The sequence below is a fragment of the Eublepharis macularius genome, chromosome 2 (assembly GCF_028583425.1).
Source record: "Eublepharis macularius isolate TG4126 chromosome 2, MPM_Emac_v1.0, whole genome shotgun sequence".
In the NCBI taxonomy this organism is placed as follows: Eukaryota; Metazoa; Chordata; class Lepidosauria; order Squamata; family Eublepharidae; genus Eublepharis; species Eublepharis macularius.
The window spans coordinates 32,195,122-32,217,763 of NC_072791.1; the positions used below are offsets into that span (position 1 = coordinate 32,195,122).

Below are 22,642 nucleotides of genomic sequence, written 5' to 3' on the forward strand. Positions count from 1 at the left end.
AATGTTTCAGCCACCATTAGAGTAATGATATTTCAGGTTAACCTTTTGTCCAGCTCCTGTCTGCTTAGCCTTACCTTTCCACAGCAATGGCATTGATGGGTCATCACAGCTAACATCGTTAGATTCATTACCATCTTCCAGTTCGCTGTTAACAGTGTTGCCATTCCCAACATTCATGCTTTTAATAGTAAAGAAGTGCTGCATCTTCACATTGTACCTAGAAGCATAAAGCAAAAAGAGAAAAAAGTCAAGTTACTTAAAGCATAAAGTTACATTGACTTTATGCTTTAAGTAACTTTTCATTGCACCGATTTTCACAACAAACCTAAATGATATTCGTTAGATTGAGAGACAGTGACTGCCAGATGGTACTGAATGACTATCATGGGAGAGAGTCAGTTCAAGCATTAAGGCCATGATGTAACCAAAGTTAAAACACTTTTATATCCCTTTGATTTCAATGGGATAGTTAAGGGTGTACTATTTCCTATTAAACACAATGGAAACTAGAGGTACTTAAACTTCAGTTGGGTCTACGTGCTTCATGGTTTTTAAGTGTACATGTGAAAACATATGGTTGGCTACAACCAGTTTTTCCACTAATGAAAAAGGCATGGAGAGAAGGGGGTTATGCTAGGAATCAAGGTGTCACTGGCCAGGCTCGCTCAAGCTGGTAGTCCCAGGTCTAAGCCCTCATACGAAAGCCCAGGGGATGTCCAAGGTACAAAAGCCAAGTCCAGTCCATGGTCAGAGCACCAGGTAAACACCAGGAGTGAGTCCAGAGTCCAAATGCCAGGTCAGGTCCAGTGTTGCCAAGAAGGCCCCCTCTCCTGCTTTAAGGCCTGCCATGGACTGTGTTAAAGTTTCCTGCATTACTGTTTTGCTGCTACACCAAGATTGCCCTGCACGTGTGTACTCTGATACACGTGTCAGTTTCCTGTCTGCTTGTTGATTACCTTGCTGCTGCAATAGACTGTGTTAGTTTCTTGACACCATGCCTGGATAACTGCACAAAGGACTCTCTTCCTGGGCAGCCCTGCCTAGACCTGTATCTGGACCTCCCAGTGTGTGTTTGGACTTTGTTACAAGTGTGCCCCGTGCCTGCATTGCCATCTGCCACGGACCGTGCCTGTTCCCTGCTATGGACTGTGTTTTACGTGCTGTTCCCCCTGCCTCCATGGAAGCCTGCCTCATCTGGGCTCAAGCCGCTGCTAGCAGCTGGGCGCCTGCCGGGGAAACCTCCAGCGAGCCTGGCTAGGCGCTCCTTGGTCAGTTCCTGCCTGGAGCCTCCCGCGGGCCGGTCCCCGAGCTTGCCCTCGCTACCGGGCAACCTGCTAGCCAGCCCCAGCTATGCCCAGCCAGCATCCATGTTCTTGGGCAGCCAGAAGACCCAGGGAAGAAGCCTACTTTGGGAAGCCATTTCGGAGAAGCGAGCACACCACGTCCATAGCAAGAGAACCTCGCCCTGCTCTGCATATCTTAGGAGCTGCCCCGGAGAAGGAACTAAGTGCCGACCATCCCAAGCACTTAGAGAATGCATCTCAAAGAAACCTCCGCATTCCAGAGCTGATGACATCAGGACAAGCCCTGTCCGCTGGAACATCCATTCAGCCCACTCGGATTTCCCCCTCCCTCTTTTGTCCCCTCTTCCTGAGTTGTCACTTAACACAATCAGATTCCTAAAGTAGCCCATCTAAGCCATTCAGTGTCCCATTAAAGCCTTTGTTTTAATCTGTGAGAACCACCAAGTACAGCACCAGCCCCAGGGTACGTTTTGGGGTATTTAAGCTGGTCTCTCAGACCGCATGGTGCTCAGGCCATTCCTATCCAGAACCCCTTGCTGTCTGTCCGTGGATCCATTGCTGGCATTGGACCACCTCGCTGTTGTGTCTCTGCTCCGCTTCAGGATTTCCCTTATCATCGTTGGGTACCTGCAAATGCGACCGTCTCTATATTTCCTACTCTGTATTTCCTAGTCCTTGTGTGCTCTCTTGTATGTATGTGCAAGTTCAGGCTTACGCCACACTATTAGTAAATACACATGTTTATTGAACCTATTTGTAGTCTGCCTCTTTGTCACTAGAGTGTCTGGAATCGGGACCTCCGTAAACATTGGTTAGATCCGCGCTAATTTTAGTTCCAGACTGCTAAGCTAATTTCCCCATTATAAAAAGCAGTTCTGGTAACACCAGTTCAAGGTCAGTTACCAATAGTGTCAGATCCAAAGCAGACACAAGCAAGGTGCACAGCACAGTTGCAGGTAGTTTGACACTGCTTCCACACCTGGCAGTTCCCTCAGCTCAGCTTTTATAGCAAGGCATGGATTGCAGCCAGCTGCTGGGGCTCCATCCTACTGCCACTCATCATTGCTCTCCAGCCGCTGGTGTCAGTTCAGAAGACGAGCACTGTGCAGCATCTCCTGCAGCTCCAGCCTCTGCCTTTGTCTGCAGTGTTCTTTAGGTGTGGGCAAACCTGGTGGGGGGGGGGGGTGGAAGCCCCTGGTTGGACTTTCCCTGTGATACTGGCAGTCCCTGGCTGAGCTTCCCCTGTGGAAGTCCCTGGCTGAGCTTCCCCTGTGGTGCTGGGGCTGGAGAGTACTGGTGGCTCTGCTTCAGCTGCTGGCTGTAAGCTTCGATTAGCCAGCAGCTGCAGCTCCTGATTACCGGCCTCTGCTGAGTCAGGGCCAGCTATATGGAGCTCCTCTTCTCCTGAGTAGTACTGGCTGGCTACACAAAGTCTCTCTCCTCCTAAGAAGTCCTTGCTCTCACTGAGCCCAGACTGGGCCATGACACAAGGGTTCTGCATGATAAAAGCCATATGGGATTTAGAGCCAAGCTACAAGTGATGCCTGACACAGGTTGGACACTTGTCAGCTTCCCTCAAGTTTTGATGGGAAATGTAGGCATCCTGGTCATGAAGCTTGGCTCTCCATTAAATTGAAGTTTACAGAAACCCACCCACCCACCCACACACACACACACACAGCGGAGGAGAAGGGGGGCGCTCGGTGAGAGCCCGATGCCTGCAATCCCCTCCCAACCACATGCCCTCCCTCCCATAGAATGCCGCTCTGTAAACTTCAATTAAATGGAAAGTCAAGCTGCAAGACCAGGACACCTACATTTCCCATCAAAACTTGAGGGAAGCTGACAAGTGTCCAACCTGTGTCAGGCATCACTTGTAGCTTGGCTCGTAGTAAGGAGGAGAACTGGGTGAACAAAAAAGCTTTCTGGGTTCCAACCCACAATGTATAAATCCAATAGGTGTGAATACTATACAGAGATATAAGCCAGGGAGACGGGACTATTTGTGGTGCCTTAACATATGTACACACAATGACAAACACACTACAGTGTAATATGTGACACCTTTTGAAAAATCCGATTTTAACAGCTTGTGCTGAGCTCCTTCCAAAGTTACACCCCAAGGGTCATTTTGGTGATATAACAGTTAAAACAAACACTGTGGCTAATTTGCCTGAGAGGAATCAGATTCAAAAATTGTGCAAACAAGGACACAATATTGAGGCACAAAATAACCTTGCAGGGGAATCTTTCACAACATTTGCAATAAATATTCCTTTTTATTTATTTTATTTTTTTCTCATCAGATGCTACTGTTGTATTCTTGACGTTTTTGCTGCTAAGCATGCAATTATGTAATTCTAAAAGAGAATGCAAAAAAACCCCTATCAATCAGACCCAATCACAAGACTAAGGATGGTCCAGGAAGCTAGCGAGAATCTCACATTAAACACATCAAATTCTGCAGGCTATAAACAAAACTGGAGCAGATGTTTCAACTTCAGATTACTGGGCATATCTCAAAGGAAAAGAACAAACTGTTTCACTTCATATCTCTAATTTTAAAAAAATGTGAATGTCACTGTATCTACCTTGAATGTCACAATTGGAGATGGGCACGAACCGAAATACGAACCAAAGTTCATGACAAACCAGGCCGGTTTGTGGTTCGTGAACCGGTGGATCGTCAGAGCCCATTTCTGATGAACCGTCACGAACTTTAGGCTGGTTCACTTGGTTCATTTTTTTGGTTCGTCACTCTAGACAGCCCAATGTCGATCAATCAGTTTCCTAAGCAACAGGGGATGGACTTCCTGCAGACCTTCTGCTGACCCGGAGTGATCTTCTGCTGGCCCGGAAGTGACCTTCTGCTGACCCGGAAGTTACAATTTGCTGACCTGGATGTGACATTTACACGAACCAAATGAACCGGTTCGCAAACCAGGGCAGGTTCGTAAAAGTTCGTGAAATGTGACGAACCATGAACCAAATGGTTTGTTTTTTTTCCGGTTTGTGCCCATCTCTAGTCACAATCTATCTAGAAGACAGATAGAAGGAGAGAGAGGGAGAGAAAGAGGGAGGGAGGGAGTTTCTCTGTACTGTAAATTCACCAAGTAGTGAAGGCTTTATTTTCTGTAAATGCTGCTAATTAATAGCTATTATAAAAACCACTCTCAAGCTCTGTAAAGCCATTTGTGTGAATCTGCAGATTTCAGATGTGCTCAGTTTTGAATTAGAGCACTCTTTATGCAATCTGAAATATTTTAATTAACACTACAGGCATTGATTATGTAATTAATATAATAATACATTATTACTATAATTGATTATACTAATTATAGTAGTGCAGTGGTTATAGTGTCAGACTAGGATCTGGGAGACCGAGGTTCAAATCTCCTTTCTGTCATGATGCATACAGGTGATCTTAGGTCTGTCACTCTCTCAGCCCAATCTACCTAAGCCCAATCTACAGTATTCTTGCTTTTAGGATAAAATGGAGGAGGGTTTCCATTGCGAAGTAAAGTGGGGTATACATGTTGAAAAAACTCCTGAGGATTCTGACAGTGTGTAGATGCAGAGGAGTTAGCCGTGTTAGTCTGTGGTAGCAAAATCAAAAAGAGTCCAGTAGCACCTTTAAGACTAACCAATTTTATTGTAGCATAAACTTTCGAGAATCAAGTTCTCTTCGTCAGATGCATGATACAGAGACTGGTGTGTAGTGTTCCTTTTTGTGACAGTGTTCCTTTTTGGCTTGTCCAGTATGAAAAGTACAATAACAGTACAATCCTAAACACAGTAACTCCATTTAGGATTGCACTGTATATAACTGGAATGGATAGAGAGTTCTTAAACTGGAAGAAGAAACCAAGATTGACAAGAGTATGGAGGATTCCTCTCCTCCTCCCTCCACACTGGATAAAAGCTGACTAAAGGCTGATGTCATGGGTGCCTCTTTAAATTGCTCCATGTGGTGGCTGTAACCATGCAACAGCTGCTTAGCAAATGGGACAGCTTTTCTTGTGCAAATGTCTCAAATGAACATTTTGTGGTGTTCTGGTAAAAACTGCCCAGCCCATATAGTAAGCCATTATATAGCACACCACATATAGAATTTCATTTTTTTCCAGTGCTTCGTTGTTTTAGTAACTTGTCAGAGACACCAAACTCATTTTAGCTCTCATCCTTAGTTGGCCCATTGACTTAGTTGGCCCAACTCTGCAAAGGATCACAATGTCCCCCATCTCCTGACAGACAAACCACAGAATTATAGATTTTACACTGACAATCCATGAAAATCTATACAAATTTTCCTGAATACAGGAGCGAAGCAGGCTGGCAGGCAAGTTGTGGAATTCTCTGCCTCAGCATGTAGTGATGGTCACTAGTTAAACTGGCTTTCAAAATGGAGGATAGAGACATTAACAAATTTTAACCACTAAGTGGAATCTCCATGTTCAGAGGCAGTAACCCTTTGAATACCAGTGTTGGGATAGGGGAAGCAGATCCGTGCTATTATACTTCTTTAAATGGACTATTATTCATTTATTTTTAGGAGGTTTTTTAAATACTGCCTTTCTAAGTCCTGCCAACGTGGTGTTGTAAGGAAAAAATGGAGGAGAGGAGAATGATATAAGCCACTTGGGTACCCACTGGGGAGAAAGGCAGAGTATAAATCAAGTTCAATCAACCAACCAACCAATCAACCAACCAATACTTTTAACATTGCACCAGGAACAATAGGAAAAACAAAAGCAAGAGAACAGGACATCCTTTTTCCATATCATCTCTCTGGTAGTCCTTGGAGGAAAAGATCCTCTTCACTAGTCCTTCAGAGCAAAAGCTGCATATTTGTTGGTACTTTAGGCAAACTCAACTTCTACAAAGTTTGTCAATTAACCAAAGAAGTTCCAGGGTATTTGTCAATTAAAACTGCACACAATCACAATATGAAAACTGTTTCCAAATGAAAAAGCATGTTTTCTTGATAAACAGATGTTGAAGAGGTATTTTTCTTTCTGTCTCTTCTACAATGGCTGTTTGCCATTTGCTTTTTTAAATAAGTAATTTATATTAAGAAAAATGAAAAAAAACCACCAGTGCCTAATTAATCATGCTTTTTAGACTATCAAAACATTTTAAATCAATTCATTAATTAACTGACTCCGATGCTGAAGCCTGGGTTTCCAAAGATAATATTTTCCACTAGTCACAATTTTTCTAAGCAGTACAGTAGATTCCAAAGACACTGAAATGGGCAAATGTTTCTCTATTGTAAACTCTACATATTCAGAGAGGGAAATGAGCAATACTAATAAAACAGGAAAGCAAAATTTTCTGACTTATAGGCTGTCACAAGAGCACAATTGCAGTACTGGAGGAATTTTAGCCAAACATAATTAAAGAGCGGAAGGATAAGAAAAAGCACTTACTTCATGATAAGTATATAGAACAAGTACATAATGATGAGTATAAGGCTTTCCCACCTCAAAGGAAGAAAAGGAAGGAAATTAGTAGTGCCCTGAGCATATCTAGAAATGATTTCACAAAACCAAACCCTGTATTTTCTGCAGAAAATTATCATCTGCACTACCATGAGCAATATTTACTACTTTTTGTACAAACAAGCTAGGGAGGATAAAAATGGATACTTATTTTGTTTAAAAATGGTATTTTTAATTTTGATTTAAATTAATTATCACAAGTTTCTGTGTAAAATAACAGCCTTTCTAAAATTAAATCTCTTAAAACGTCTCCAATGACTATAAAAATAATGGCTGTTTTTCTGTTTTAATAATACATGTTAAGAACAGTATCTTTTTAAAAATCTAGCATTATAAATACACCATACGATACTGTTGTTTTGGACTTAATACTGGGGGGACAGGGATTTGCAAGTTACCGCAGGTACTGAAGTCCAGTCCTTGGTTCCAAGAGATGACGGACAAGACAGCATGTATTGTTATGGTTTTTAACTACCTGAGTTCTGCATTTGGCTCAGTTCTCAACTTAGGAACATTTACCATCTACAAATAAATAAGCACATTTCCTTTTCTCCTTACAAAAATTACAAGCTCGTATTTTCAACAACCATAAATAGTAAGTTTCAGGTGAGTAACCACCTTGGTCTGTGATAGAAGAGCAAAATTTGAGTCCAGTAGCATCTTAAAGGCCAACAAGACTTCCAGGGTATAAGCTTTTAAGTGTCAAAGCTTCCTTCATCATCATAATACACTGACTTTGTTCACTACTCTGAGTGGAGCAATAATTTGTCTAGAAGAGCAGTATATAAGTGCAGTTGTTGTCGCTGCTGTTGTTATCGTCACATACTTTTCAGATCTGATGAAGGGAGCTGTGAGTCTCAAAAGTTTATATCTTGGAAATCTTGTTGGTCTTTTAAGATGCTACTGGACCCAAATCTTGCATAATTAGCAAAGCTCTCCCTTAAATAAGCAGTTTATCACATAGATTTATTTTAAATTTATCTAGTTGTAAATTAACATGTTTTAGTTGGTAGATAGATCAGTTAGCAGATATTGTTGTTTAGGAAAATATATGAAGTACTAAGAGAAAACTTTATTTATAAATAAGCAACTTTTAATTGCTTTAAAGGTGGCTTCCTTCCTGATGTTAGCCCCATTTTGTCTTCCTGTAAGGGTGGTGTCTAGGATTGGAGCCGCCTTGCCATTTCTCTTTGATAAGCCATTTCTTCCCTGTTAAAGCACTCCTCAGTGTGTCCATTTCTTTCACAAAGGCTAACCCAAACCACGTTTACCTTTTCTTCCAATGCCACCTGGCCCTCCTCTATCCCATACCTATTATTCATCGCTACTTGCTTCTCTCTCCACCATCAGTGTCATAAACACAGAGAGTGCCAAAATTCAGCGCTCTCTTGTGACATTTGGAACAAAGCCTATACAGCCCAATCCTACATCCACTTACTCAGAAGTAAATTCTGAGTAAGTGAGCACACCTCCCCTGTGCTCAATGGAGTCAACAAAAAAGCATGCCTAGCATTGCAGCCTAAATCACAGCTGAGTTCTAATCAGTAAGTTATATGAAAAATAAAAAAGCAGCACTTACCATACAATTTTCTCATCATATATAAACTAGAAGAGAGGGAAAAAAAGAGATAAAGAAAGGATATTTCTCAGTGCCAATTGAAGAACTTCAGTTACATTACACAAAATGGGGCATCACAGGGATTCAAACCCAGGACTTGATGTTGGTGCCCCAGAACCTTGCTTTGTGTACTAGCTGAGATGCCTGCTTTCAGGGAGAGCTGCTGGCCAATGCCCGTCGTCCAACATTGATGGCAGCACAGGAAGCACGTCCTGCCAGGGGGGTGCCAATGACTGCTGACGGAAGGGTCCTGTAAGACCCAGCCTGGAGGTTTAAAGTGCTGCCTCCAGGCTGGGTCCTTGAACATGGTCGACTTGTAGGTAATGTAAAGGATGTAATGCTGTTGGATCCTGACTGCATTTGACCTTTTATTAGTCTGGTCTTACTGGTTCTGATTCCCTGATTGATCTTGCCCACGATGCCTGCTTCACATTAAGATCCTGCCTTTCAGCCTGACCAGACACAGTGTCAATCATACATACAGCCTGCCATCTGCTTCTGGTTCTTAGTTTGCGGGGCTTTTGGTGTCTGAGACACCTTGGCATTTTCTGCAATGGCACACACAAATGTTTGAAATGGAATAATTTGCCACATATAAGGACTTTTATCCTTGGCCGGTATAACTGTTTGGCACTGAATCATTGTTTCTGTAGTCCTAGCCACATTCAATGCCGCCCTGAATTTGCTTGTTTATGAAACAATCTATAAATGGCATTGATACAATCAGGGATTGCCATAGTAGTTGACTGATAAATAAGGTTACAGGGTGTCTTTGATTTAAGAGGTTCTGAGACACAGAGCTGCAAACTGCACATTGCTCACAAAACATGTAAGGAAGTCTTAACATTTGTATTAAATGTAAAGCAGTCTTGGTGGGCTGCAATTATGAGCAGAGGAACATCAGTGGGAAGAGGGTGTGCTTAACCCTCTTTCCACTGGCCATTTTTCTGCTCAAAATCATCCTTCCAAACTATATCACCACTCCCTTGCATAAGTCAGGGATTCGTAAGAGGCATTAGTGTGTAACTTCAGTGCACTTAGAAGGATGTAACTCTGCTTAGGATTGCATTGTAAGACAGTATCCAGAAATGGTATCGCCTGCTGAAATATGCCCACACTTAATTCCCCTCCCCATTTTTTCTGTTGTGAATGTAGATAAACACAAATACACAAAGCTATCTTATACTGAGTCAGATCATTGATCTGTGGTGGGTAGCACTGCCTACTCTGACTGACAATGGCTCTCCAGTGGTTTCAGGCAGAGGTCTCTCAAATCACCTACTAATGGATCCTTTTAACTAGAGATGTCAGGGTTGAACCTGGAAGTTTAGATCATATGTTCTACTTCTGAGCCATGACATCTCTCCATTCTGAAGTGTGTGATCTGTACAGTGCACTTTTGTAAAGTTGTAATTATACCACACCCAACCCTGGATAGGATATTAGCAGTGGAATCCTAATCAATGTTGTATTTTCTAAGTCAATTAAAGGCAATGAGTTTAGAAGAGTGTAACTGTGTTTAGGATTGTCTGTGGACATTTTTAATTAGGATTTTTAAAAACGTGTGTGTATGCATATTGGGAGAGGAGGCGGCATGGTATAGCCCGATCTTATTAGAAGCTAAGCAGGGTCAGTACTTGGATTCTCTACAATTATATGCATTAATTAAATAATGCAGGTGACATGGAGAGCAATCATAAACATGTCCACTCAAAAGTAAGTCACATTTTCTTCAATAGAGCTTATTCCAGGAAACTGTCCTTTGGGTTGCAGTCATAGTCGTGTTTACGTAAACAAAGCACGGCAATTATTCCAAACAAACCCAAATTTTTGGCCAGCATATTGGCAGTTTAGGAGGAAATAAAAGATGGTATCTTATATTCATTAATAAGCAACATAAAATCCTGAATAAGAGCGGCTGGGAACAGACTGGACGCAGTCTCTCTAGCGTGCATTTACCCACCAGTCAAAAAGCATGCAGGAGGCTCATTGTTTATAGGTCCTCCCATGTACGCATCACTTCTCAGTGTTCTGTAAAGAGTGTACCATTTGGGCATGTTGTTAATTGCAAGGGTAGATATTTATCTGGGAATATAGCATTATGGAATTAACTCCGTCCATCTTGATGAAAGAGCTCTACTGATTTTTCAGAACTCTACCCAAATATGAACTTCTAGAACAAATGGTCACAAACCAGGTACTTCCCAATTTAATCAGAAAAGAGCAAATGGCAAAATAGAAACTTACCACAATAAGCACAACCACAGACAAAGTGTAGTAGACCGAGTCCCTGCACACAGACCACCAGGTTAAACGGACCACCTGAAAAAAACCCACAACAGTTTCATGCAAAGGGCTTAACTTTAGCAAATATTTAGATTTATTCTTGCAAGTGAGTAATACTGCAGAAGCAAAAAGCTGATTTCACCCAAGGATGTTCATCACTTTGTTTTCTCATCACTTACAAATAAGTCTCACCGAGACATGTACACTCAATTCCATCCCTGAAAAGTTCTCTTTGGACCAAATCAAGCAAGATGAGAAATGTATAATCAGAATGGCAGAATGTTTAGAATGTAGTTTTAATGCTTTCCTTGCTGCTGTTTTCACAAACAAAATCCCACATCCCTTGAAACTCTGCTTTGTTCCTGTGACATTTAGTGCCTGGTTGTCCCTCTTTCGTGATATATTTTGAGTGCAGGGCTTGGGCTGCCACTGATTTTTATTTGGTGCATAGCCCTGAAGCGATGGGGGAGGAGCAGGGAGGACTGAGTGGGAGACCTCTGAGGTAAACTGCCTCTTTAGACTGAATACAATCATATTACCCTATACTCTGGTCTCTCCTTTCTTCACTTTAAACCCAAACCATCACAATAACTATAAAAAGGGGAACTCAAGCTTTTATTTACTAGATGGTAGTGTGTAGCTTTGGGTTCCCTAAAGAGTTTGTAATGGTTTGTAATTGTAAAAAACATAAACCTGAGGTACCTCCTATGGGAGGGATGGATGGCTATATGGAAACAAGCATCCTTCAAGTCTATCACTGTAAACCAGGAGCTCGGGGGCAAAAGCGTTATTACCACGTTGAGGGTGATCATTCTGAATTTCTGTACTTCGATCGACTTATTCAGGTCCCTGACATCTAATATGGGTCTAAACCCACCATCTTTCTTCTCCACTGGGAAGGAATTCAAGAAGAAGCCCCGATGATCCTGTCCAGGGGGCACCAATTGTACCATTCCCTTGTCTAAGAGAGCCTTCAATTCAGACATCAACTCCGGTCATGGATCACGCTCAATCCTACTAGCGGGACATATTATCGTTCCGCTGGGCCTGTAAGACAGAGCTGTTCCGCCAGGCGTTCGGTGATTGAAGGGGGCGGTGCCATGTCGGCCTCCCACCTTTGGGGTGGGGGAGGGTTCTCCCCACCACTGCACCTTGTTAATTTGTTTTATTATTTGTATATTGATTTTAGTTTTTGTTTTTATTGATTTTAACTGTTCACCGCCCAGAGCCCCTGGGGATGGGCGGTATATAAATTGAAAAAATAAATAAAATAAATAAATAAAAAATGCAAACACAGTAAGTAAGACTCAATTTTATAACCGTATTTAACAATGTCAAGAACCCAAACATCGGTGGTGACAAGACACCACTCAGAAAAATAATTACTGAGCCGGTCCCCAAACATTGACCCAGAGTCCTGGCCTAGTCAGAACTGCTTCTGGACATTCTGCTGCTGATCCTTCGTGGGCTGAGACTGCGCCCCCGACCTAGACCGGTAGCTGTGATTCCTCTTAGGAGGGCTCCCTTGACCCACCTGATACGGATGACTCTAGGAGTAGGGCACAGGAGTAGTAGGGCTGGTAGCGATATTGTCTGCCCCGACAGTATTGCTGTTGCCTATATGGGGGCTTCATGGCTCCCTGCTGAGTTGATGGGAGGACTCCATAAGACTTGGCTGTGAGTCTGCCTTTCCTCTTTTGAGAGAGATAATCATCCATCTTCTCTGAGAAAAGGGAATTTCCCTCAAATGGGAGGTCTTCCCCCTTGTCCCTGGTTTCAACAAGTAAGGCTGTTGACTGCAAACAGGCATGCCTCTGCAGGACAATTGCCAATGTCAGGGCTCCAGTTGTCACATCAATTGTGCTCCTCCCTGCATTTATCTGGTGCCTCGCCAAGCGTAATGCCTCCTCCCTGATAACCTTAGCCAAAGGTTTCTGCTCATCGGGAAGCTTCTCATCAAAGGCAGCCACCTTTCCCCAAAGGAATATTTGATAGGCACCCATCATCGCTGAATAGTTGGCAACCTTTATGCTCAGGGCTGCAGATGCATATACTTTTCTCCCGATGGCGTCCAACTTTCTTCCCTCCTTGTCAGAGGGCATAGAGTGTGAGCCTTGGTGCTGACGTGATTGCATTTCCTCCGTCACTAAGGTGGAGGGAGGAGGATGCATAGAAAGGAAAGGGCAGGAGTCATCCCTGATCCTGTACAGTGTCTCCATCTTCTTGGTAGTAGACGGGTTAGAGGCTGGCTTCTAAGGTCGACAAACCCTTCAATGACAGGGAAGGTGATATTAGATGTAGATCCCGAGTATAAGTACTGAAGGATCTTGTCCTTAAGCTTGGTCTCCAGTGATGTAATATCAGTTTCCAAGGCTTTAGCCATCCTCTGAAGTAGTTCAAAGTAAGACTGGAAGTCATCGGTAGTAGAGGCTTCGCCCGTCTCACACAAGGCTTCATCCAGGGATAGGTCCAATGGCCTGCTCAGGCTAACTTCCCTGTCAGGTTCAGGATCCCAGAGTTGGAAAGACACTGCTGATTATGAGATAGAATGGGATCTCTTCCCAAAGTACAAGTAAGACATCTGTGAAAATACAGAGTCAGTGTGGAAGGGCTCACCAATGTCAACGTCCGAAAAGTACCTCGGAGAGTGACTGTGGGAGTAGCTTGGAGTGCTCCTTTTAGATGACTGCTCTTGCATAATTTCGCATAGTTTCTTTTTAGGTGGTTCTAAAGGAACTGGTTCAGAGGTGAGTTCTGAGGTTTGGACTTGTTCCGGTGTGGGTGTCAATTCCATAGGCCTGGATGACTCCCTCGATTTCGAGCATCGGATCCGAGCAGGTGACATATCCAAACGCAGGGGCAATTCCGGTTCCGATCAGCGCTTTCGGTTCTGGCCCGAATCGGAATGGCTGGATGGTTCCCTGGAGGGAGCTTGGGTCCCTGGTGGGGTTGGTTCCGACTGGGATGCCAGGATCGAGGTCAGATCTGGTTGGCCCTGGGTACCTTCGGACCAGTTTGCATCAGCCGACTTTTGCCCCGGACTCAGCACTCCCATAGCTTTCTTCCACAGGGCCACTTTCAAGAGGGAAGACTGATCTGCTTGCGCTTTGGGTGTAAAGGCTCTGCAGATCTTACACACTTGGGCATTATGAGCTTTGCCCAGATAAAGGAGACAAAAGGGTGCCCATTGGTTTTAGCCATTTTCAAGTTGCATTTGGAGCAACATTTAAACAGGGCAGTATCAGCCATACTCTCGCCCTTCCCTTCCAGGAAGCAGAAACGCAAACAGAAGAAAGGCATTAAAAAACTCACAACAGAAGCTCCAAGCTATCGAACCTCTCATGGCAGAGGCAGAAGAGGAACTGAGAGCAAAGGGTGCTGTGCCTCCCTGGTATAGGCTGTTTGGGCGGGAAAAGAGCCGCGCCTGCACTCTGGGAGGCATCGAGCGCCCTCTAGTGGAAATGTTAGCTAAGAAATCCTCCGGCTAGTAGGCTTGCGCAAGCACAGTCCCATGTGGGAATGCACAGAAGACCGGAAATGAATACACTGTACAGAAAGGTAAAGATACAGGGTGGAATGAATAATAAGTACAAATATACAACTGGCTCGCAACTTCCTTCTCCAGAGGTTATATTTTCCCCACTAGGAGGTTACTAGTTGAACCTGAACCTAAATTGACACACACACACAAAAGCTGAGGGAAGAAAACAATTGATTTTCCTCCAGAAACGGCTTTTCAGCAAATAATCACTGCTGACAGACATCTACTCAAGTTCCAGGATGCCTAGAACCAGTACAAAACAGTTCACTTTTATGGGCGCTTCAAAAAGAGTGCTTGTTTCTTTCAATAAAACAAGAATCCTACTCTACCCTGAACCTCCGCCCCCAAATCCTAATTTAACCCAAAAGAAACGCCTGCTTCAGCTTGCACCTTTATCCATGGCTACAATCCTCCTATCTGAGGCGAAGAAGTATCAATCCTCCTTATTGAGCTGGCTTACCCCTCCCATCCAGTGTACTTCAAGGGCTCTAGCTGATCAGTCTCTGGAGCTCTGTTCAGGGCAGATTCATCCGGATTGGTTCAGAGCCCTGGAGAAAGGCAGAACTTTGGGGCTGATGACCACACTCCACAAGGAAAAATGGATGGGCATCATATAGATACAAAATGAGCAGGAAGTTAATTTCAATCTGCAAAACAGCTTGGGGAGAAACGCCTAACTTCCATCTTATCCTATCATGTATTGCCAAGGGGAGGAGTTGACCCATCATGCTAGCTTTCCAACTCTGAGCTACCCAGTGTAGTAACCAGCAACGGACTATACCTCACAGAAGAAAGAGACATCCACTTGTGATTTGACCAACTTGCTTTGTAGCAAATTCAACACCGAACTGCAAAGTGTAGTAGTCTAGAAAGGTACCACAAGACAGAGTTTTCATAGGAGTAGCGCCATTGCCTTGCACTGGACTATGCTATTTATGCTGACCCTGCTAATTTCAGAAGGCCATCTGGATCAACAGGGTTCTACATTATAAAGGCTACTGTCCCTAGGATGAGCATGCAGAGCCAGCGAACCTATATCCAGGAGGGGAAAAAACAACATATGGAAGCAGTCTCCAAACAGACCCAAGAGGAAGAATTTTTTTTTTTGTAATGAGCAACCACACAAGAGAAACCAAAAAGGAGTAACAACATAGACTTTCCTGGAGACATTTGCCCAGCAGATAGGATATGGCTATTCATTTGTACGGCATGAAGCAGCCTAGGACCCTAACAGAAAAAGAACTGCTCCAAAATGTGGCAAGAATTTTTTTAAAAGAATTTAATTCCAAACACAGACCCACAATAGAGAAAACACCTTACAGGCTAACTTATAAGATTTGGTTGGTTGCAGCTCAACGCCATTCATCAGATGCATGAAATGAATGTGATTTTGATTGTGTAAATTCATGCTAATTGTTAGCTGGAAACAGGTTTTTCAGTAGTGAGTTCTTCTAAACTGATGGAGGAAGGGAAGATATATGAGCATACTTACAGTCCTATGCAAAAGAGTTCAAGATTGTGAAATGGTGAAAATTACAGTGCGTATTAAAATGCAAATGTGTAACCCACCTGCCACATCATTTGGAAACAGAAAATTAACTGAAATAGCAATCTATTTATGGACTGTGGTCAAATGGAAACCAGAACTAAATGCTCACTAGGCACAATCCACTAAGTACTTTAAAATCCTAGTGACTGCAAGGGGAGAGTTCAGCATGTTGCCGCTGACAGCAACCAGACTATAATGCTCAGCAACCAGACTGTAGTGCTCAGTTTTGAATAGACAGCATCCATTATTTATTACAGCTTACCAAATAGCGGAGGTATTCCCATTGCCCAAATTAAAAGGGGCTACGTTCAAGCTGAGCATAAGGCAAACTGGTGTTATTCAGAAGAGTATGCTTTATTCCCATACTGTCTGTACAGAGTTTAAGAACATTATTTTACCCTAAGGAAGGTCTGGGTAAGTAAAATCAGAGGGAAATGTCCCAGAGTTCCTAGCTCAATTTCCTACACTGAAAGTAACCACACTGTCTGTGATGGGCTGAGGCATCCTGGAAAGGGATATAGTAGTTCCTACTCCTGAAATGTTCAAATAAACAAAAACTTCAGGAGGTAGGGGAATTGGTCCTCTCTTTCTCCTGTGAATAATCAAGAAGCTAAATAAATCTCTGTGATTAATGAGGCTGAAGAACAATGGGTAGCATCATACCAGTTTTTCTACTTAATTTTGCCTAATTCCCTCCCTCACTAAAATTCTGCCCCTGTGTAGTTTTTGTCCACATGGGTCCTGTAGTCCTAGTATACCCTTTTTGGTAATCAGAAGAAACCTCTCCTCCCTCTGTTTTATCACCAGAAAATTGAGTTGCTATCCACTGGAGACTGGGCAAGGCAGGGACATAGGGAGGGGGGCTCTGTTGGCATGCTGGCATCACGTCACTTGAAGGTTTTCCCCAGAAGTGAGGCAATGCTGTTGTGCCAATGGCTATTCTTCAGTTTCTTTTTCCCCTGCTGGCTGCTGGAGAAGCAGCTGGCAATGGGAGATAGAGGAGGTAAATCTCCCGCTCCTAGAAGGCCAATGGCAAGAAAGCTGGTAGAACAGAGTCCACTGAGTCCAGCCATGATCTGTGTGGATCAGCACTGCAGGATGTAAAGGATTTGTTTTCTCAGGCCAACATTTATATCAATGGTACTTTTCGCACTCGGTTTTTAGAGCGCGTTTGTACCTGTTCCATATCCCATGTTTGCAAGGTTTTCACACTTAAAAGCAGTCATGGGATGCAGTCCCACTTTTTGTCCGCTGTATCCCTGATTTTTCCCCCTGCGGACATACCCCGATGTTTTTTTAAGTTCGCTGCCGACTGGCAGCTGGCCTGCATTTTGCTAATGTGAACACTTTTGCCCCCTTTTTGCTTCTCTCCCCCCTCTCCTTTTCCCTGGGAGCTGATTGGTTTGTGCAGAATTAACCACTCCCACCCTCCTCAGTTCTCTGAACTCCTTGTCCACAATTTTTTTTAGTAAAGCGAGGTGAGGGTCATAAGGCTGCTTCTTCGTTGGTTTCCTTCCTCCCGGTATGCATGCTCTTTTATTTTTTTTCAAAAGCCAGGAATGATTCCTAAGCTTGCTGCTAATTCCCTGCTAGCTTTAAAAGCAAGGAAAGTGTTAAATAGCTGCTTTCTCCTTCCTCCCTTAGGGACAAGACAAGAATGGGTTGCAACGTTGTACTGTTACTGCACTTTCTTCCTGGCTTTAAAAGCCAGGAAAGGATTAAATGGCTGCTTTTCCCTCCCTCCCAGGCATGTTTCAGACTTTGCCAAAGAGGGGAAAAAACCCAAGCATTTTGCACAGCCCTTTGGAAACAAGCCTCTGCTTCCTGGGAGGCGATGAATTGGCAGCATTTTAACCCTTTCCTGGCTTGATTAAAAAAAATGAGAGTGGTACATGTTTTCCCCCAGAACTCTGCCACCAATTGCCTCTCCAGTGGGCAGGGGACAGCCCAATCAGCAAAGAGGGGGGAAGGGTTCCAACATTGCAACGTTACTACGCATGCTCAATTTTTTTTTAAAAAGTGTGACATGAATTGCAACGCCCCGAAAGCCCAAAATTGCACCGAGATTTTGAAATGAAGCACAGACACCAAATCGAAATTGCAGTGGACAGTGTGAAATGAACAGGTGCAATGCCGAAGCCACTGTGATCGGGGCAAATGATCATAAATGGCGGTTTAAACCGTAAGTGCGAAAAGGGCCACTGAGTATGTGCATTTTTACACATATTCAACAATGCTTTTCTTGTTGAGTCATTCATGCATCAACACAACCACTTTCCCCAAAACCTAGCACATTATGTCCACACTATAACGGCAACTAGAGATGGTCATGAACTGAAATACGAACCAAAGTTCGTCACGAACTGGGCTGTTTTTTGGTTTGCGAACCGGCGGTTCGTCAGAAGGCATTTCTGACGACCCACGATGAACTGCTATGATTTTTAGCTCGGTTCATTTTTCGGTTTGTCACTGCAGACAGCTTGGTGCCAATCAATCAGTTTCCTAGGCAACGGAGGGAGGGGCTTTCTACAGACCTTCTGCTGCCCCGGACACTTTCACGAACCAAATTAACTGGTTTGCGAACTGGGCAATTTCATGCTGGTTCGTGGTTCGTGAAACACAATGAACCACGAAATGCAACAAATTGTCATTTTCCTGGTTCGTGCTCATCTCTAATGGTAACCTTTGCATTCAGATAAATTAATCCTTGATCAAATTCATCCTTGATCACCATCTTTTACTGTTCTGATACTGCTGTAACAGGAAAGGCAAGTACATGAGAAAAACAACTAACCTGTCCAGCAAATATCCCGCAGACTCCAATTATGCAGAGGATATTGAAAACTGCTGAGCCAACAATGGTTCCAACTCCTACATCACCATGAGTGATGAACACACCTGAGAGCAAGAGAAAGATGTGTTTACATGTGTGTGAAAGAGAATATGTCTGTAAAAAAAGCATAATAAACCATACAGTATACCCTTTGACTGGAGAAAGCAAAGCTGCCAACTCAGAGGTTGTGCCAGAGGAAGGCTTGAGCTGTACAGCATCAACAGCCACCACCAGCTTCTTCAAGAAATGAAGGGAAGAGTATTTCTCTGAGGAAATATCATACAAGCAGCTTAGAGTAAGGATAGGCTTCTCAGAACGGTGGGGGAATCAGAAAAGGTAGTTATGCAGTGCAGACAAAAGGAACAAGAATGGAATTTGGGAAAGGGGTGAAGGAGAAGAGAGAAGGAACTTGTCGTGACCCAGCCCTGGACCAAGCTCTTGCTGTCTGCCAGTGAGTCCTCGTCAGAAGAGGAGGACTGCATTGGACAGGGATATCCAGCCCCAGAATCGGCGGAACCAGCAGCGGGGGATGAAGAGGTACCAGAGGAGCTGGCCATGCAGCAGCCAGAGGTACCGCCTGTGCCTCCCAAGGAAGATGCCAGGGCCAAGGGAGTGAACAAAGCACAAACAACCCTGGCCGCTAGTCAGGGGGAGCCATCAGAGCCAACAGCCCAGAGGAAGGGTCGGTCATGGGAGGTGGTTTGGCAACAGCACCACAGCGCCCAGCTACAAGTGCAGAGGCGGCTGGAGCTGATTCAGGATGACGAGGCAGGGCAATCCATGGACGAGAAAACACCTGGCCCGTCTGCCTCTTAAACAAGGTGGAGTATAAGAACAGACGTTGAACTCAGAGCAGCATGGAAACAACTTCAGTCATCATCCACTCTGCAACTGGAGCCTCGCGCCTGGAAACCTTCCCACCTCCTTTGAACCTTGTTCCCCCCTTGGACTGATTCCTGGACTTCGACCTCAGCTTGCTTTTGGACCCTGCACCTGCCTGACCCTTGTTTGGACTGCCTTGACTGGATTTGACCTGGACTGTTGACTTTGGACTTTGCTTGAACGGACATTGTAATAGCTAGCCCTCGCCTAGGTGAGCAACCTTGCCCAGCCTCAGCCTGCACCCTGAGCCGAAGCACGACAGAACTAGAACATGAGCAGAAGGGAGAGTAACCAGTGCATTCAGACTGGCCAATGGGAACAGTGAGGAGAGCAGAAATACAAGAGACCAAGGAGGAAGAGTAAGCATCCGGCACTGCTGGTTGCTCCAGTATATGACACGCCTGAGTTATTTTGCAACGAAATGGTAGCAGCTTTGCAGTAACTCTGCTTACAAAAGGATGGGAGTAATCTTAATTTGCATTTTAATCTTACATTAAAAATAAACAATACTTAGCTATAAACAGCAATGAAAACATAAACTGGAGGTAGGAGGGAACACCAAATGAAACAAAGTCTTCACCCTTTGGGCAGGAGGGAATTCTACAGTTTTGGTACCTTTCTCAGATGACAGGGACACCTGAAGATGACTGCAATGGTTGGGTAGATTTGTATTATTACCACCACACAGATTTGCAGATGGCACAGCCTGTATTTTTAACAGGGTCACCCTCACTACCCATAATGATGAATAGGATACCAAAATGAGTTGAAGACTACAGTGAGATAGGGCTGTGTGATTACATCGGATCACTTAAGTTAGCACTGTGCAGACATGCCCTTAACTGGAAGGTCATTGGTATCTAATAAGGTCCAGTATCAGGCATTCATCGGAATATTTATTTTTAACTTCAGTGGTACGTGCAGACACAACTGTATAGTAGCAGTCCATGCACTCTAATCCATAGAAGACAACTGCACATTTTCCACTTTTGTTGGTAGATGCTTTACCTATGACAGAAGCAAACAATTCTGGGGTCGAGCTTCCTGCAGCCATAAATGTGGCTCCTGCAACATCTTCGCTCAAATGTAGTTTCTGAAAGAAAAATTCAAGACTGGTTATGTGCACCAGTTTAAGATGTGAGAGAGGCAGCAAGACCAAGCTTTAAAATGCTCCCTTTGGCTGACATGACCTGGAGAACTAGGGCAGAGGGAGACCACAAGAGAGAGGACAAACCCAAAGTTACAAAAGAGGTGCTAACAAAGGACTGATTTGGGACTGGATCTCACAGAAAGTGTCAGCTAGCAGAAGGGGCTGGTGATTTTCACCTTCTCCATCCTCCTGCTACAGACCTCTGACTTCCCCCTCAAGCTATTCCTGGGGGTTCCTTGTCCTCCAGAAGAAACATTTAGGAGATTGTTTTGGGCTGCAGGAAGAGCATTCTTCAAACCTTTCTGTCAGTGGAGATTTATGATAGGATCCAAGTATCTGTCTGGTATACCTGAAGTTCCTTCCCCTTTAGTGTATAGATTACAACTTCGTGTAATGAATAAATTTATAAAAGTGAGCAAAAATTCTCTTGCACATACCTCACAAATTTTCTCTAAAGATGGAACAAAGAAATCATCACATACAATAGCCAAGGCATAGAACATATACAGAGTCTGTGAAGGGGAAAAAAAAACAAGTATTACAAAGCGAGTTGGGCACACTTGAGTTATAAAAGAAAAGTGGCATTCTTGATACTCATTCAGGTATGTACTGACTCCTCCTGTGGAGAACTTGTGTGAAGCATTTTGCAGTCTGACAGATCTTCAGACTTGACTGTGGGTGAAGATTGATATGAGTTCTTAAGTGTGACAAAAGTGGTTAGTACGTACATTCACTTCCGACCACATACTTGCTAGGGATGGTTTGGAACAATGGATTAATGAAACTCCTGTTGACAGTGGGTTGGATCTTGTAACGTGCCATTGGAGAGTGGTGGCAGAGACAGAACATTCCTCTGATAGGTATAAAATATTTTAAAGCTTCTTTTACCAGTCCATTCTTTCCTGCTCTCAGCTCAGAGTTCCTCCTGTGAAGTTTTTACCTCAGCTTCTGACTTCTCTCTCCATCCTCCTTTCTGTCATCAACAGCAAGCGCTCTTCTTAGATCCCGTGAGTCATTTCACATAGCAGTCCTCCCTCATTAGCTCTGCTTTTTCTCATACTTGGGTTTCCAGGCTTGTCCTAGCAACCAGCAGGAGATGGCAGGGGAGGGGTAGGGAAATGGAGGGCTGTTGCCAATTGTATGACATCACTTCTGCCTCTCTAGGAATTGGCCAAAACACTATGGTAAAACCTGGAAGTGACACCAGTCTTCTCTAGTATTTGCTGAATTCTTAGAGAGGAGTGATGTCACGCCATCAGCCGCTGGCTGGCAACCTTATCTCAAATCTCTTTCCTTCTGTTCTTCAGACCCTTACCTTGTAAATCACATCCCTGTTTCTTTGGTCTGTTGCCTTCTATATCTTCTTCCTTCAGCAGTCCTATCTTCAGGGCCCCTGTCCTCACTTTCCTATCTCCTGAGGCTTACAACATTGTTTTCCCCTCCTTCATTTTATCCTCACAACAATTGTTAATGCTTTTAAAATGTGGTTTTTATTGTGTATGTTTTAATTCATTAGCTGCCCTGGTTGCCCTTCTGAGGCCAGAAAGGCAGGATATAAAAGAAAATATAAAATAAACAGCCTTATAAGGAAGTTAAGCTGAGAATGTGTGACTGGCCCAAGGTTACCTAATAAGCTTCTGTAGCAGATTCTGTGCCCTCTCTGACACTCCAGCCACTATACCACACCAGATTCTCCATTGCCTGTCTCCCCTTGCTCACACATCTTTTTGCGTCCAAAAGCATGACCTCTGATCTTTCACTTCAACTCATAAAGCTAGAATGTCACAAATTCTGAAGCTGTCGTTTGTCTTGATTCACTGAGCTGAATTATAATAATACTTGGCTGCAGTAAAGTTGTATAGTGTTCAGAGAGCTTCTTTCCCAGGTACTTTCAATTCATACAAAGCCACGTTGATTAAACTAGCAATTCAATTGGGAGCTATTATGCCGTACAATTCTTCAAAATGCAAACATTTTG

At 43.7% G+C, this 22,642-nt stretch overlaps 1 protein-coding gene across 1 annotated transcript in view; it reads right to left on the bottom strand.

Annotated features, from left to right (window-relative positions):
* The window catches only part of SLC24A4 (solute carrier family 24 member 4), a 151,299-nt gene that overhangs the window by 26,804 nt on the left and 101,853 nt on the right, over nucleotides 1-22,642 (bottom strand). Inside the window, exons 4-10 of the mRNA XM_054971780.1 lie at nucleotides 21,102-21,176; nucleotides 20,523-20,607; nucleotides 18,594-18,697; nucleotides 10,671-10,745; nucleotides 8,385-8,410; nucleotides 6,734-6,787; nucleotides 75-217 (exon numbers count right to left, since the gene is read on the bottom strand). Of these exons, the coding sequence (XP_054827755.1) occupies nucleotides 75-217; nucleotides 6,734-6,787; nucleotides 8,385-8,410; nucleotides 10,671-10,745; nucleotides 18,594-18,697; nucleotides 20,523-20,607; nucleotides 21,102-21,176 (562 nt within the window). The remainder of the gene's footprint in view (nucleotides 1-74; nucleotides 218-6,733; nucleotides 6,788-8,384; nucleotides 8,411-10,670; nucleotides 10,746-18,593; nucleotides 18,698-20,522; nucleotides 20,608-21,101; nucleotides 21,177-22,642) is intronic.